The sequence below is a fragment of the Pyrus communis genome, chromosome 12 (assembly GCF_963583255.1).
Source record: "Pyrus communis chromosome 12, drPyrComm1.1, whole genome shotgun sequence".
Taxonomy (NCBI): domain Eukaryota; kingdom Viridiplantae; phylum Streptophyta; class Magnoliopsida; order Rosales; family Rosaceae; genus Pyrus; species Pyrus communis.
In genome coordinates, this window is record NC_084814.1 from 1,577,489 (window position 1) to 1,593,136 (window position 15,648).

Consider the following 15,648-nt stretch of genomic DNA (forward strand, 5'->3'; position numbering starts at 1 on the left):
TGGTTGAAGATTAAGCGAGATGAAGATGGGGGAGAAGAGAGAGAAGGGGGGGGGGATGGACGAAGTGAGGGTTTTTTTTTTTATTTTTTTTTTAAACTTTTGTTTTAATATTTAAAAAATATTAAATAATTTTTTATTAAATTTTTTTAATAGAAAGTGGACTTTGAATCAAGCCATGACATTTAATTGAGAAATTAACATCAAGCTAACAGAAGATATAATATTAGCATAAATTCGTAAGATAAGGTATAAAAGTGTCGTGACATCAATAGTTGAGGTAGTTTTTTTTTGTACTTTAGCCTTAAATTTAATTTCTGATTTTTTTGGGTCCCCGTTGGGGGAAATTATGAGGTATGCAAAAAACCACCTGCTTTTTAAAGTTTGAAACTTTGGCGAGAAAAAGGAATTCAAAATTGAAATTGAAGGTCTCATGCGCCTGAACTCTCATTATTCAAGCAGCCATTAAGTGGGGGGAACTGGTTCGACTTCCACCGCCCGAATCGCCGCTCTCCGGTTCGCGCTTTTGTTATCTCAGGTTAGCTCGTTGGTTCCGACGTCTTGCTTTTTATCTGGGTTTGCACCGATACCGCGTAAAGTTCACTCCCTGTTTGGTTGTTGAGAAAATGATGAATTTTCGGGCAAAGGGCTTCTGTAATTAGGGTTATATTAGCTTGACTGATGGAATTTCTTGAGTTAATGCGGAAAGTTTCCAATTTTTTAACTCAATTCAATCAATTTTCCTGTTACCAATCGGTGATTTGATATATTTGTTGTGTTTTGTTTTAATATATCAGTGATTAGTGCCTTTTTTTCTGTATAATTTTGGTTTTTCAGGTTCAGCCTATTGGCAAACTCACACATGCATTTCTGTTGGGAAAATTAAAGAAAATAAGAGGAAAATGTCACTTCTGAGTAGATTCTTTTACAAAAGACCCCCAGATGGGTTGCTCGAATTCGTAGAGAGAGTATACGGTAACATTCTTTTTTCGTTCTTTAATCTTGTTTTGCTATTCTTTCTATGTCATTGTGTGTGACTTGGCTGAATTCGGTATTTTTCTTTTCATGAAAATATGTGCAGTATTTGATTCCTGTTTTTCCACTGAAGTCTTGCCTGATGAAATGTACCAAATATATCTACACGAAATCATTACTGAGTTACATGAAGAATTCCCCGACTCGTCCTTCCTTGCATTCAACTTTCGGGAGGGTGAGAAACGTAGCCAATTTGCTGAGATATTATGCGAATATGATGTTACAGTTATGGATTATCCGCGACAGTATGAGGGTTGTCCACTCCTCCCATTATCTCTTATTCAACATTTTCTTCGTGTTTGTGAGAGTTGGCTCTTGAATGACAAGCAACAAAATGTTATTCTTCTCCATTGTGAGAGGGGAGGTTGGCCACTCTTGGCTTTCCTTTTAGCTAGCTTTCTCATTTTCAGAAAACTGCATAGTGGGGAACGCAAGACACTTGAAATTGTACATCGAGAAGCTCCTAAAGGTTTATTGCAGCTTTTGTCGCCTTTAAATCCTCTCCCATCTCAGCTGCGGTACCTTCAGTACGTGGCAAGGAGAAATATAGCTCCAGAGTGGCCACCTCCTGAGCGGGCACTTTCTTTGGACTGTGTTATACTTAGAGCCATTCCAAACTTTGATACCCAAAAAGGCTGCACTCCAGTTATCAGAATTTTTGGTCGGAATCTCCTTAGTAAGGGTGGGCTTTCAACCCAGATGATATTCTCCATGCCTAGGAAGAAGACACTTCGGAACTACCGTCAAGTAAGATTTGTACTGTAACTACTGTTCTCAGCATAATCCCACTTGATTTTTGTTACTCTACATTTTTGCATTAGTCAATACTCCTTATAAGTTTTATCAACTACTTCTGTTATGAGTGTTCCTTCTTTGCAGGCAGACTGTGATGTCATCAAAATTGACATTCAGTGTTTAGTGCAAGGAGATGTTGTATTGGAGTGTGTCCACTTGGATTTGGATCCAGAGAGGGAAGTTATGATGTTCCGTATTATGTTCAACACTGCATTTATTCGTTCCAACATACTGATGCTGAATTCTGATAACTTGGACATTCTATGGGATGCAAAGGAGCGCTATCCAAAAGGCTTCCGAGCTGAGGTGACCATTATTGAGTCCTTTGTTTTAGCTTATTAGAAATAAGATTAAACGTGCCTGAGACGTTAGGTTTGTCAAGAAACTAAGTGCACTTGATTTTAGTTTTCTCTCTAAGTTACAAGTAGTGGCTGATGCTTTGGTCTGACTTGAGGGTGCTAGACTTGTAGTCATATTTGCTAGACAAATGCTTTTTGCCAGACTGTGAATCTGGAAGACACATTATAGCAACAATCATCCTAATCAATGGTCTAGATACTTAGAATGGCAAGAAAACACTACTCCTTATTTTTATGTATGTATACTCATATCAGTTATCCTTCCATCTGACCATAAATGAACTCATCTATTCAGGTATTGTTTGGGGAGTTTGAGAGCATTTCTCCTCCTAGAGCTCCAACTACAACTTTGAATGGTGAGGAGAAAGGTGGATTGCCCCATGATACTTTTTCTAGGGTTCAAGAACTTTTCAATGGAGTTGAGTGGATTGATAGCAATGATGATGCGGCCTTGTGGTTTCTTAAACAGCTCTCTGTCCTAAGTGATGCGAAAGAATTGTCAAGGTTTCAAAACAAAATGAGTTTATATTCATCACCTGCTGACTCTGAAGAAGAAAATAATGCATCTAGCACTGCAGACAGTGCTGATGAAGCATTTGACACTGTTTCCAAGGCTTCGGCAGATTCAACAAAAGCATTGATGCTGGACAGTTTTGATTCTGTCCCCTTATCATATGAGAATGATGGCCCACCTGATGTGAACTATACTTCAGAGCCTCCTGATCAAGAGTCATTTGGACCTGTCCTGGATTCTCTTCATCAGCATGCATTAGATACAAGTAAAGGACCTCCACCTTGTTCATTCCCTGAATCATTGGCACCAAAATCCCTAACAACAGAACCATTACGTCCTGCTTTTCACACTCTACCATCACCTCCGCCGCCGCCGCCACCACCACCACCACTTCCTTTTATTGGTGTTAGTAGAGGGTCTTCACCATCCCCACCACTTCCACCCCTTAGCATATCCAGTAAAGATTCTGTGAACCGCATACATTTGACTACTACTAGAGGTCCACCACCGCCGCCGCCGCCACCACCACCACCACCACCACCACCACCCCTTGTTCCATCTCATTCTGTCTTTAGCAACAGCCCACTGCCACCTCCTCCCCCACCTCCACCAACTTCTTCTACAGTGCCACCGCCGACCCCACCGACTCCTCCCTTTAAGTCTAGTCAGCAGTCTTTGCCGCCGCCACCACCACCACCACCACCACCACCTCCACCTCCTCCGTTTTTGGGAAGTACAACTAACAAGCTACCGCCACCACCGCCTCCCCCTCCTCCTGTAAGTAACAATCTACAACCAATAGTGGCACCTCGGCCACCTCCTCCTCCATTGTCCACTTCGAGTTCTGTTTTTAGAGCACCTCCAGCTCCACCACCTCCTCCTATGAGTGGTAGCCTTAGTACTAATAATAGGACACCACCTCCACCTCCTCCTCCTCCACCATCCACTTCTAGTTCTGTTTTTGGAGCACCGCCAGCTCCACCACCTCCTCCTATGAGTGGTAGCCTTGGTACTAAGAGTAGGGCACCGCCCCCACCTCCTCCTCCTCCACCGTCCATTTGTAGTTCTGGGGTTGGAGCACCCCCACCTCCGCCTCCTCCTCCTATGAGTGGTAGTGTTGGTAATTATACTAGGCCACCACCCCCACCTCCACCTCCTTCAGGACCTACAAGGCCAACCCCACCTCCTCCACCACCAGCACCAACGCCACCAAGTCGCGGTGCAACAGCATCTATGCCTCCACCACCTGGAGCAAAAGGCTCTAGTGCACCACCACCACCGCCACCATCAGTTGGAAGGGGCAAAGCATCTTCTGGGCTGGGGATTGTTGGAAAAGGCCGTGCTACTTCTATTGCCCCAAAGAAAACTTCCTTAAAGCCCTTACACTGGGTGAAAGTTAATCGAGCAATGAAAGAGAGTTTATGGGAGGATTTTCAGAAACAAGGCAATCAGCCAAGGTGCATTCTTATAGAAATTGTTCTAGACGATTAACTTTCACTGAATGAAAAAGAACACTAGCTCTAAGAAAAGTCACTTTAGTTAAATGAATGGTTTTGCAGGAACATGATATTAATTGTGATGAATTAAGTGGAGTCATTGTAAAGTGTTACAGTATTTTTCGTTTTATTTCACATGTGGTGCTAATTTGACTTGTGTTGGTTTTTGCTTATGTGTATGTTTTTCCTCCTCGTGGCTTTCTTTCTCTATTTTTGCCCAATTTGTATTCTCCGTTTTGTCTTCTGATGTAACATTATGGAAGTTCTTCTCAGGGCTCCTGAAATAGATATATCAGAACTTGAAAGTCTGTTCTCAGCAGCCGCTGCTTCAGATGTGCATGGCAGTAAGACTGCTGGTCGACGTGGTTCTAACATTACCAAACCTGAGAAAGTGCAACTGGTTAGCTTTCTTTCTTTGTCCATGTAGTAGGTTATGGTCTCCTTTAGAATGTTACCGTGTTCAATGCTTTGTCATTGGCATTCATAATTATATTTTGTTTCAGTGATATATATGTACGTGGTAAATTGATAAATTGATTCATGATTATAATTTGTTTCAGTGATATATATGTACTTGGTAAAAGCACCAAGTTATAGGAGGATAGGGAAACCGGATCTTCTAGTTTTTCATTTGAACGCACATGTTCTGTATGCCAATTTTTCAATCATATGTAAGCACCGAAGTAGTGGGAGGATGGAGTGCTGTAGGCATTTATTTGCATACTAAAACTTGCCTAAGCAATGGGAGTTGATAACCTAAGCTAAGATCAAGTGTTACTTGTTCTCGTTTGTCGATTTGAAAAACCTAGTAAAAGATAAGAGTTCTTCAAATTATGATTCCCAATTCAACAATTATAAGTTTGCAAAGCTGAAACTTGTGTAAACTTTGAGAAAAGATGAATATAATGCTCCATAGGGTCCTTATGCTTTATGGTTTCTCTTGACATAAAGATGTATGAGACTAAGTTTGTTGCTTTGTCTCTCTCTTTTGTTTACTCTTGAGCAGACCAATGCTTTCAATAGAGATGTATGAGACCAACTTTGTGCAGATTTTGAGTAAACTTATGCTTTATGCTCCATGGAGATATATGAAACTAAATTTATTGCTATGTTTCTCTCTATTTATCAGATTGACTTGCGACGAGCGTATAACTGTGAAATTATGCTTTCAAAAGTAAAGATCCCCTTGCCAGATATGATTGTAAGTTCTTCCTCCTACTCATGTACATTTCATACATATCACCAGAAAAATCTGTTTCCCTCTGGTTTTGTGGGCCTCCTTTTGCATGCCTTGGGGGAATGTGGATAGACAAATAAACTCTCTAGGTCTAGTCTTTTTGTTTACTCTTGAGCACATCAATGCTTTTAATGCTTTAGCATTGATGTCCTCATGTCTCGTGACATTTCTCTCATTCAGGTGTGGAAACCATTCTGTTGTTCTGATGTAATATGACATTTTATAATTGGATTGATGATAGAATTCTGGACCTGTAACTGTAGAATCAAGCCACAATTGCTATATTGTAGATTGTAAGACAATCAATTGTCATGCGTCTTACATAACCAGAAGGCACATGTATTGTTGTTTAAACTAGTTTTGCATACCCGATTAGCAAGTGCATCGTAAAAGTGAGGCTAGAAATATCATTCTTGGATGGAATATCAACGTGCATGGTCCGTGCTTTACCATCTTTAACCAGAGTCTTTGCAGAGTCAGACTTCACAAACACCTCCTGGGACAACAGTCACCAGTATGACCAGCCCCACTTCGTCCTTTATTATCACCATAACAATGTTGAGTAGATCTGCCAGACACTGTATGACCTTGTATGAAAGTAGTAGGGCATTCTGTTATGCTAAATAAGCTGGATATCCTTCCTCAAATATTATGTAGCTTTTACTTGTTTTCTTCTTTCATTACTAAAAAAAGGGCAACCCCAAGCAACAAAGCTTCCCACTTTGCAACGGTTTTGTGGGTTTTTTTTTTTTTTGGGGGGGGGGAGACATCTATTGATGCAGCCTTACCCTTGCTTTGCAAAGAGCCTGTTTCCACGACTTGAACCGATGACCTTACAAAGGAGCAACCTTTCCATTGCGCCAAAGCTCGCCCTCTGTTTTCTTTCGTTATTATCTTCTAAAAAAGGATAAAATGAAAAAAAGTAAACTTTGGCAATTTTGGTAGTGGTTAGTACATAAATGCTATTTGTTTATTGGAGTATGGTGCTGAAACTAGATATGTGTGCTTCCAGAATGCAGTTCTAGCTCTGGATTCTTCTGTTCTTGACATTGATCAGGTTGAGAATCTCATTAAATTTTGTCCTACCAAAGAAGAAATGGAAACTTTGAAGGTAAGTCACTCTTCCTTTCCACTCTTCTTCACAAAAATGCATGCTTCCACATGTTGGTCACGTGCATGTCTTTTTGATAGATCTTGCTGTTATTCTTGCTCCATGTAACTCGATCCTTATCATGCTTTGTTCATATTTTAAATGAACTAATAATTTTTCCCTTCTCTTGAAAGTATGCAGTAACTTGGTGTTCTGGATAATGGGCTCCGGTGTCTTTCATTTTCTGTGATTTTTTCGATTGGGGACCTGCTGTAGGATATTTTTTAGAGTTTATTTTGAGGGTTGAATCATTTCGTTTGTGGACTTCTAGTTCACTAAGTTTCATATCGCTATTTTAGCTGTTAAATAGAATTTTCTTTTCTCAGAAAAAATAATAATAGAAATTAAAAAAAAAAATAGAAAAAAAAAAGGATTGCAGTCTCATGGCAGATAGTTTTTTTTCTTCTTGCTGTCCTAATTAGTAATGCATACAAGATTAATTGATTAAATTTTGTTTCGAAGAAGAATCAAGAGTTATGCCCAAATTATATACTTTTTGTTTTTCCAGAAGTTGTCTAGTTTAGAGGGTTAATTCTTTAAGAGTGCTGATTTTGCTTTTTTTGACTCCCAGAACTATGCAGGCAACAAGGAAATGCTAGGGAAGTGTGAACAGGTTCTTTCTGATGCCGTCATCTTAGATGTATGTGTGCTCTCTTGGATTTCCTACTAACAGTGTGTTTATCTTCAGTTTTTCGTGGAGCTAATGAAGGTTCCACGAGTAGAGTCCAAGTTGCGAGTATTTGCTTTCAAAATTACCTTCTCTAGTCAGGTAAGTTCTAGCTTGTTTTCTTTATTTGATTTTTCGTGGTACAAGCTTAACAGCATTTTGGTGCTTGAATTTGATCAGGTGAATGATTTAAGATCTAATCTGACTACAATCAATGGTGCTGCTAATGAGGTATCATGATAATTAATGGTTATTAAACTAGTGTATGAGCATATTTTTACGCTCATCTAAAGCCACTTGTATGTACAGGTGAAGGAATCTGTGAAATTGCGACAGATAATGCAGACAATCCTTACTTTGGGAAATGCCTTGAATCAAGGCACTGCTCGAGGTACCACTGTCTAATGCTATGATTTATTTTTCCGTTTTATTTCTTGGTATTAATATTATTACCATTATGTTTTTTAGCCTACAATTTGTTTTTTATTTTGCAGGATCTGCTGTAGGATTCAAATTGGACAGCCTTCTTAAATTGTCTGATACCCGTGCAAGAAACAATAAAATGACTTTAATGCATTATTTGTGTAAGGTATAATATCTGAAATTTAAACCCTACTCTTAAAAACTAAAAAGAAAAAGAAAGGACAATAATGCTAGGACTGACTGTTACTTCTTTTATGAGATCCTCACATATAAATAAAAGGGTGTTATATGGATAGATACTAAAATTTCACCCGAACTCTTTTGTGGTCTTTCCTTAAACATCAACTCGTGCAGTGTTATTCATTGTTTCTTAAGTTTGTTCCATCTACAACATTGTCAAAGTTGTTGATGTTAATATCCATCTGCACAAATGTCTTGCTATATCTTTCACATTCTGTAGTTGGTGTTAGTTTTAGGATATTTATGTAGTCTTAAATCAACTTTTTTCTCCATTAGCTCCTTGCTGAGAAAATGCCCGAGTTGCTGGATTTTGATAAAGATCTGATTCATTTAGAAGCTGCTTCTAAGGTAAGCTGATTATGTTGCTAGAATTGGTTCTTTCTGATGTTACTGTAACTTCTGTTTGTAACCAATTCAGAGCTCATTCAATTTGATCATAATGTCAAATAACCAGATTCAATTGAAAGCTTTGGCTGAAGAAATGCAAGCTGTGAGTAAAGGTCTGGAAAAGGTTGAGCAAGAACTTGCTGCTTCAGAAAACGATGGAGCAATCTCTGCTGGTTTCCAAAAAGTGAGAAATAATGATGATATTTGGTTCCTTAACTAAACGATATATACTACTTTCCACTTATAAGGATAACATTAATTAATTAATTAATTGCTGTTTGCAATTTCCTCTTGAAAACTAGTCACACTTCTTAAATGTTTCAGTTATATCATATTTTTGTGTTTGAAACTTTGAAGTGAAAAAAGAATGTCGTGAGACAAAATGTTTCACAATCTACAAAAGATGTTCTGTTGGTAGATGTTATAATCTGAGCACACAGTAGTGATGTAGAGGTCCTAACTGGTTTGGGCCCGAGCATTATCCTTATGCGTAGGAGGGATGTTGTTGATTTTCCTTTAAGACCTCTTTCTGGTGCTTGAAAATGCATGTTCTACAAAGTACTATTAGCAAACATAATGAATTTCTTTATGCCCATGCTTTTTCATTCACGACTGCTTTGAAGAGATATATTTTTTAAGTAGTATATTTTGCAGATGAAGAAACATGGGTGATGATTAAGATGTGGTTCTGCATTTACATAAAAAAAAAAAAAACTTCCTCCTTTGCAGGTGCTGAAGAATTTTCTTGATACTGCTGAAGCTGACGTAAGGTCGTTAATCTCCTTGTACTCTGAAGTGGTGAGTGCAGTCCTTATCACAGTTTTTATCTTGTTGGTAGATATCTTTGTAGCTTGTACTGCGTAGCTTACAGGTCTAATGGCTTAATTCTTCTTCTTGCAGGGAAGAAATGCAGATTCTTTGTCTCAATACTTCGGGGAGGATCCAGCTCGGTGTCCTTTTGAACAAGGTCTGCTACTTTCTTTACCTCATGAATACACCAGTGTCCATTTTGTTAGAGGAGGCCATGTGTTCAAATCTTATGGACAACGATTTTTGAATGAAAGAATTAGAAATAAAAACTTATGTGCATTCTTGAATCTTGAATCGTGGACAAAGAGGTCATTATTGGCCCACCTCAACTTATGGGAATTCGTCTCACTTTTCTTAACCTATTATTTGGAAAAGCTGAAAGCCCGTTGAGACCAGAGTGACTAGAGATCAAGTTCTTGAAAACCGCCCCCTCATTTTTTTTTTCTATCGTAATTTGGCATGTCCAACCTATTAAAGACTTATCTTCCATTTGTATGAACCTAGTCTTTCTGCAGTCATAGTTTACAAAATAATTAGATAATTATAGAAGGCTAGAAAATGAGTTTGGTACAACAAGAAACTGTATTCGTTTGCTTCCATGTGTTTATTTCTCTAGATTGAATATAAATGCCAATTATGTGGGAGGTAGCCAATGAGACGGTAATGAAAGAGTGAGACCAAAGTTGAAAAAGTTTCCCATTTGTATGATTGGAGTCTTCACAGACTAATTTAGTTACTTCACATCTTATTTTTATGTTTCTTGGTTTCAGCTAGCTTTTCAATTATTATCTTGCTCCCAATTTTACTGCTATGGTTCTGTCACTTATTCTCTTAAACATCTAGAAACTGTTCTCTTGAATCTTTATCTACGATTATCCGTACTTCATATGTTTTTGTCCTTTCTGATATCAAAGCTTAACCTTCATAGTGGGCCGAAAATTTTGAGTGATGCCCATAAATTGGAATCAAACTCACATGCTGGGGTGGTAAATTCTAATGTGTGGAGTTCAATTGTTGAGTGTAATATACGGGTCTCGTGAGTTTGATTTCTATATATGTGAATCAAACTCACATAAACCATGTGGAAGACCTTATAAGTATTTCAATTTCCGTAAATTTTTGTTCACCTCTTTAGTTTTTCTTTTCCTTGTACAAACTTAAATATTCAAGGCGAAGCAAATTACAGATATACCGGTTATAATTCTTTTTTTGATTTTTATTGTTGATTTATGTTTTAACTATTTAATTTTCATGTAGAATCAAATAACATTTTGATGTATTGTATATAACGTTTCTTGGCCTTGCAGTGACACAGGTCTTGTTCGTTTTTGTCAAGATGTTCAAGAAGTCACGAGAGGAAAATGAAAGACTTGCTGAGGCCGAAAAAAAGAAGCTTGAAAGGGAAGCCATTAAAGACCGGACAGTAACCAATTCATCTGCAAGGAAAGATGATGTTAAATAGAGCACCATGAAATCTACATCATACAGTTGATGTTTTGGTGGGTCATCGTCGTATTTGTTGCCAGAAACTGGTGGTCGATTTAAGAATCATTTTCTACTTCACGCCCTAATTCGACCAAGTTAACGCAAATTACCCCTGCTTCGAACTCAAAACCTTATGCCTGCAATTCTTTTTGAGGCAGGTTTTACTTTCTCAGAAGCTGCCATACAGGTCAAGATCTGTCTACCCTTAAGCTCTGTTTTTGAAGAAACCGGAAACTGGACGGCAACTTGACATTTTCTTGTTCAGGTACATCCTCTTCAGAGGGATAAATTATGCGTATGGTTAAATACAACTTGCTCAATTGTATTCGAGCTGTAAATATTATAACTAGATATGCTAGCACTGTAATCTTTTCGTCACTAATGTCGAAACGTTTTGTACCATCTCATCGAAAAGGGTAACGTTCTGTGAATATTTCTTTTTGGCTTGTGACCTTTGTACGATATTTTAACACTAAGAGGTGTATAGGGCACTTGGAGTCAAAGACCCCAGTATCAACATTTTTCTCCATTAAACTCTGTATTCGATAGGAAGAATTGGAATTTCGGATCTAAGATGCATTTTTTCAACGATATATATTTACATTAAAGAGGTTGGGGATCATAGTAAGCCACACAACAGATTTGATATAATAATTTGGTTTGAACCCTTCATCAATCAGAATCGAACTTAATATCTTTCATTTACAAGTGTCAAGAAATACCACGATCTTATCGTTGAGCTGGAACAACGGTAGATCGGTCATGTGGTGTTGACCGTGACTGTAATTCCTGGTAGGTGGCTTTTAGCTGTGTCCTACACTCTGTTAAAGAAAGAGTGAGTAAATGTTATCCTCGACCAGTTCCCGGTTGAGTTGGGCTGCCTTTCTTCTCGTTCTTTTTACGTGTAAAAAGAATCTACGTATATTAAGTTATACTTGAATCATCCTATCAAATGCAAATATGTTGAGAACACAGAGACATTATACAATTCTTTGAGTAGCGTTTGATTACACGTCAGGAAATGATATTTGTACACCCTTTTTCACCTCCTGCACAACCCTCTCTTTTCTGAGCCATTCGATTGAAACAAATCAAAGAAAATTAAGGGCCATGATTAAGAGGGGTGTGCAACCCAATTCTCAGTTTCTCATGGTTGTCCCGCAGCAGAAAGTGAGTGGCTTCCTTGCTCCAATGCTTCTTTCTTTTTAGCCTTCTCCTTCTCAAGCAAGTAAATCTTCTCCGATTCCGGTATGGCCAACATGATTGTGTGCAGCTTCAGATTCATTTCTTCAACCTTCTCCATGAGCCTGTCATTTGTAAACATTCCCAGAATTATGCTCTGGATCGTTTCCCAGCTTTCTATTACCGGTAAAGCGATGATTGCAACTGAACCGATTGTGCCCCATGCTATTGCAATGACCGCCCAGAATGTGAAGTACCCTATACTGAAATCACCTGCATTGCGTTCACACACCAAACATGAGATAAGCAACAAGAAAGGTTCATCTTCCTACCGACGTTTAAGTTCGCTAAGTTGCTGGATTTACCTGCCGGAAGAGAGAGAAGAGGCCACAGTAAAACGATCACAACAGTAAAGCCAACACCCCATTTCACTATCCATGCCTTTGCTCTCAGTAATTTTTCTTCCTTGTACTCTTCTGCCGGAAGATCACTCGTTGCCTTCTCAACCACGGTGATCTTCTTAGTGGTACCCCAGTCGTAGTTTTGTGGTGACAAGAAGCTGCAGATAGCATGTATGGCTCCACCACTAAGTATAGAGACGAGGTTTCCTGCAAGCATTGGTGCATTTCGACCAGTTGTGTCCAGATTTATGCGACCATACTCAATTTTCGTGACCGATAGCCATGTGATGATCCCAAGAACACAGCCAACAGTTGCTCCTAGGATTGCACCAATCGCGTTTGCCTTTCTCCATAGAAGCATGAATGCGATGGGAATAACTGCTGAACCGATGAGCACTCCCATTGCCAGATACATCCAACCCAATGAAACTCCAGCTTTGTTTAGTATCACTGCCAGCAGCCCCATAAAACAACCAAAAGCAAGGATCACGCCCCTTGATACCTTGAGGATTTTCTTTCCATCTGCATTTGGATCTATGTATGTGCGGTAGATATCATACGTGCATAATGAGGATACTGCTATAAGCTCTGACGAACCAGCAGAAGTCACTGCCCTGCTCAATATATAACGAAGTTGAATGATCGAAAAGCACGTTATATGTTGTTTTGCACCAAAACATATAGGCAAGAACTTACATGAAAAGCATAGTAAGAAGAAGAACAGATCCTCCTTTTCCCATCAAAGCTATAGCGGTGGCAGGAGGAACAAGCCCCCGACTTGCTTCACTTTCGGTTAGTGGTAGATCAAGGGCCAGTGCTCCCAGTCCCAATGATGTCGCCAAAGAAAATGGGACTGCAAACCAGACAAGCCCACCTAACAAGTAGCCCTTATGAGTTGACGAAGGCCGTGCAGCTATGGCGCTTACCCAGTATCCCTGAAGTTTTCAATGTTAATTTGTCAAATATGACAAATAAAGTTCTGAATTGAAACATATAAAAGATGTCCCCTAATAAGTTACAATTCTAATCTGTTGATCATCTTACATTATCAACAAAAACAGTGCCAAAGTTTCCGACGATGTTGATAATCCCAAAGACTAGTCCTCCGGAGCTCAACATTGTTAGGTACGACCCTTTGTAATTCCCACTCGCAGGACCACAAGACTGGCCGTGATGAGAAACTGGCTCCTGACAAATTCTTGATTTACTCGCTACCTCTACAAGGCGGTTGTACACGATGCTTGGGCTACCAAGCTCACTGCTGGCTGTATACACAAGGTATACAAATATGACTAGTACCACATGAACTGAAACCAAATACACGAAGAACAAAACGTATCTTAGGCTGACATGAAAAGATGAAAACATAATAAATAATATCAAGGGAAAATGTGAAAGAAATTCAAGTGACTACCTATAACAGAATGTATGTAGCTTGCCAAGAATGTCGCTTTTAGTCCTCCAGCTAATGTGTAGACGATTACTCCAAGAGGGATAAGGAAGCTAGCAGCATAAATGTTTACTCCTGTAAGTGCATTTACGACAGCAGAACCTCCGAGCAGCAGCATTGCAGTTACAATAATATTTGTCAAAAAGCAGAAACTGAGGAAGACAATGTGCGCCGCTGTGCCCCAGCTGAAGAAGAGGAACATTATTCTATATATTAGTAAACTATGAGGTTTAGGAAACCAATCATAGTAAAGGATGGAACTCAATGAATCATATAATTTAGTTTATCGAACTATACACATACCGAGCTTTCACGATTTCACATACAGTGTGAGCATGAGGGGCCTTTCTCTTGATCTCTATGGCTATTATACCAAACAAGAGTACCTATGTTTAGAAACGTTAAATTGTTAATCTGGCATGCCTTAGTTTTCCGTGATATAATTAGACTATAAGTACTGTAGCAAGCAATTGACAGAAAGGAAACAGCTTCGACATGCCTGAATAGTAGCGCCGCTAGCATACCAGAAAGGTCCACTTACTCCATACTCCCAAGCAACATTTGAACTTTGCAAGATTGTAGCAGCCCAAGTCCACTGTACAAGTTTTCGCAAAGGAGAGCAACGAGTTCATCAAAGTTGCCTCTAAATACAGAATTTTCCCCGAAGAATTTGTGAAAGCTTGCATCTGATTCTAGTTAGGGACTGTACTGTACCTGGGAGACAATCACACTGGCAATGAGTCCTGTTTTAACACTTCTTCCTGCAGTGTTGAACCATTCAGATGTGTGCTTGGAACCAACATATCGCTTCTCCAGCCATACCTGACCGAAAGATAAACATACAATCAGCAATTGTTGATGTAAACAATTAAGCAATTAACCGTCTAATTATCTAGTTCCTTACAAAATACAAATATATATTGCTTTGTCCTTCTTCCCCTTGAACAGAACGACAATAAACTAGTGTCAGCATTGGAGCAACACATCTGGAAATATATCAAGCATTTACTTGCAATCTGGAACTGTGATAACAAATATAGATCACGGGTACTTTCATCGACTTTCAAATTCTTTCAATCGCCTTTGTACATCTCTTCAAATTGTAGTCATTGCCAATTTGCCAAATTTATAAGTAAACAAGAAAGGTAAAAGTTGTTGCACTAATTAACACCAGAAATGCAAATATTCGTGCTCTAATTAAGCTCATATTTGGGGTGCTTCAAAACGGGATTACTAGATTAATCTTAGAACTGTGCAGTATAGCAATTAGCCCGCCTAAAAGGTGGAGAAATATTGTGGTAAACATATTGAGATGCGACAATTTATTAGAGTAAATGGATAAAAAGGGTAACCAATGACAAATTTATACTCATCCCAAAAAGATGGGAATAATAAGGTAAAGAAAACAAACCAAGAAGGATGTGAAGACAGCAAAGAAGGCTCCAAAGCCAAGAATAACAGAATACCCCACGCCCTGATTAAGCACTGGTTTGCCTCCAAAGAAGCTGCTTTGCCTCACACAGCCACCTCCGTCTCCGGCCACGTGATAGTACTTGCTCGAAAACTCGAAAGGCGGACACTGAGACCAAGAGCTAGCCATGAAGATGATCAGAAGGCCGGTGGTGGCGTACCAGGGATGCAGGAAACTAGTCCTCCTCCCACTCCAGACTCCAGCTACTACTCAATCACTTGTTTGGTTGGCTGCCCGTTTGTCCTTTGTTCGTCAAAGACAAAACCTACAGGCTAGAAACTAACAAACGTCGGATATGTAGAGAGGCTGAGATATTGCGTTCTTCTTGTCCTGAGTTCTAAGCAAGTGTGTGTGAAGTGCGAGTCAAACAAGGAAGCTGTCTGTCCGATGGCGTTATGGTTTTTCCCAATCACAATTCACAACTGTTCCAAGAATCTGTATGGATATTATTGAGAAGATGTAATTTGTCTAGGAGTATGAGGAGATTCATGTAATTTTGTTAATGTTGATAGGATAGCTAGACATGTTTACAAGCATGAAATGCTATAG

The 15,648-nt window shown here is 39.1% G+C and overlaps 2 protein-coding genes across 2 annotated transcripts; one reads left to right on the forward strand and one right to left on the reverse strand.

Moving 5' to 3' along the window:
• Nucleotides 1-360: 360 nt before the first annotated feature.
• On the forward strand, nt 361-11,041 carry LOC137711211 (formin-like protein 14). Its single transcript, XM_068450428.1, has 18 exons — nt 361-535; nt 835-972; nt 1,079-1,779; nt 1,912-2,133; nt 2,482-4,157; nt 4,470-4,596; nt 5,326-5,397; nt 6,446-6,544; nt 7,155-7,196; nt 7,272-7,352; nt 7,431-7,481; nt 7,560-7,641; nt 7,745-7,839; nt 8,190-8,261; nt 8,368-8,484; nt 9,030-9,098; nt 9,201-9,267; nt 10,418-11,041. Exons 2-18 carry the CDS (start codon nt 900-902, stop codon nt 10,570-10,572), a joined length of 3,801 nt encoding a protein of 1,266 aa, XP_068306529.1. The 5' UTR covers nt 361-535; nt 835-899; the 3' UTR covers nt 10,573-11,041.
• Nucleotides 11,042-11,535: 494 nt separating this feature from the next.
• LOC137710795 (urea-proton symporter DUR3-like) lies at nt 11,536-15,499 on the reverse strand. Its single transcript, XM_068449925.1, has 9 exons — nt 15,040-15,499; nt 14,343-14,450; nt 14,128-14,223; nt 13,932-14,014; nt 13,593-13,813; nt 13,223-13,485; nt 12,875-13,113; nt 12,143-12,792; nt 11,536-12,050 (listed from the first exon to the last, which is right to left on the reverse strand). The coding sequence occupies exons 1-9, from the start codon at nt 15,226-15,228 to the stop codon at nt 11,743-11,745; spliced, it is 2,157 nt and encodes a 718-aa protein (XP_068306026.1). The 5' UTR covers nt 15,229-15,499; the 3' UTR covers nt 11,536-11,742.
• Nucleotides 15,500-15,648: the final 149 nt, after the last annotated feature.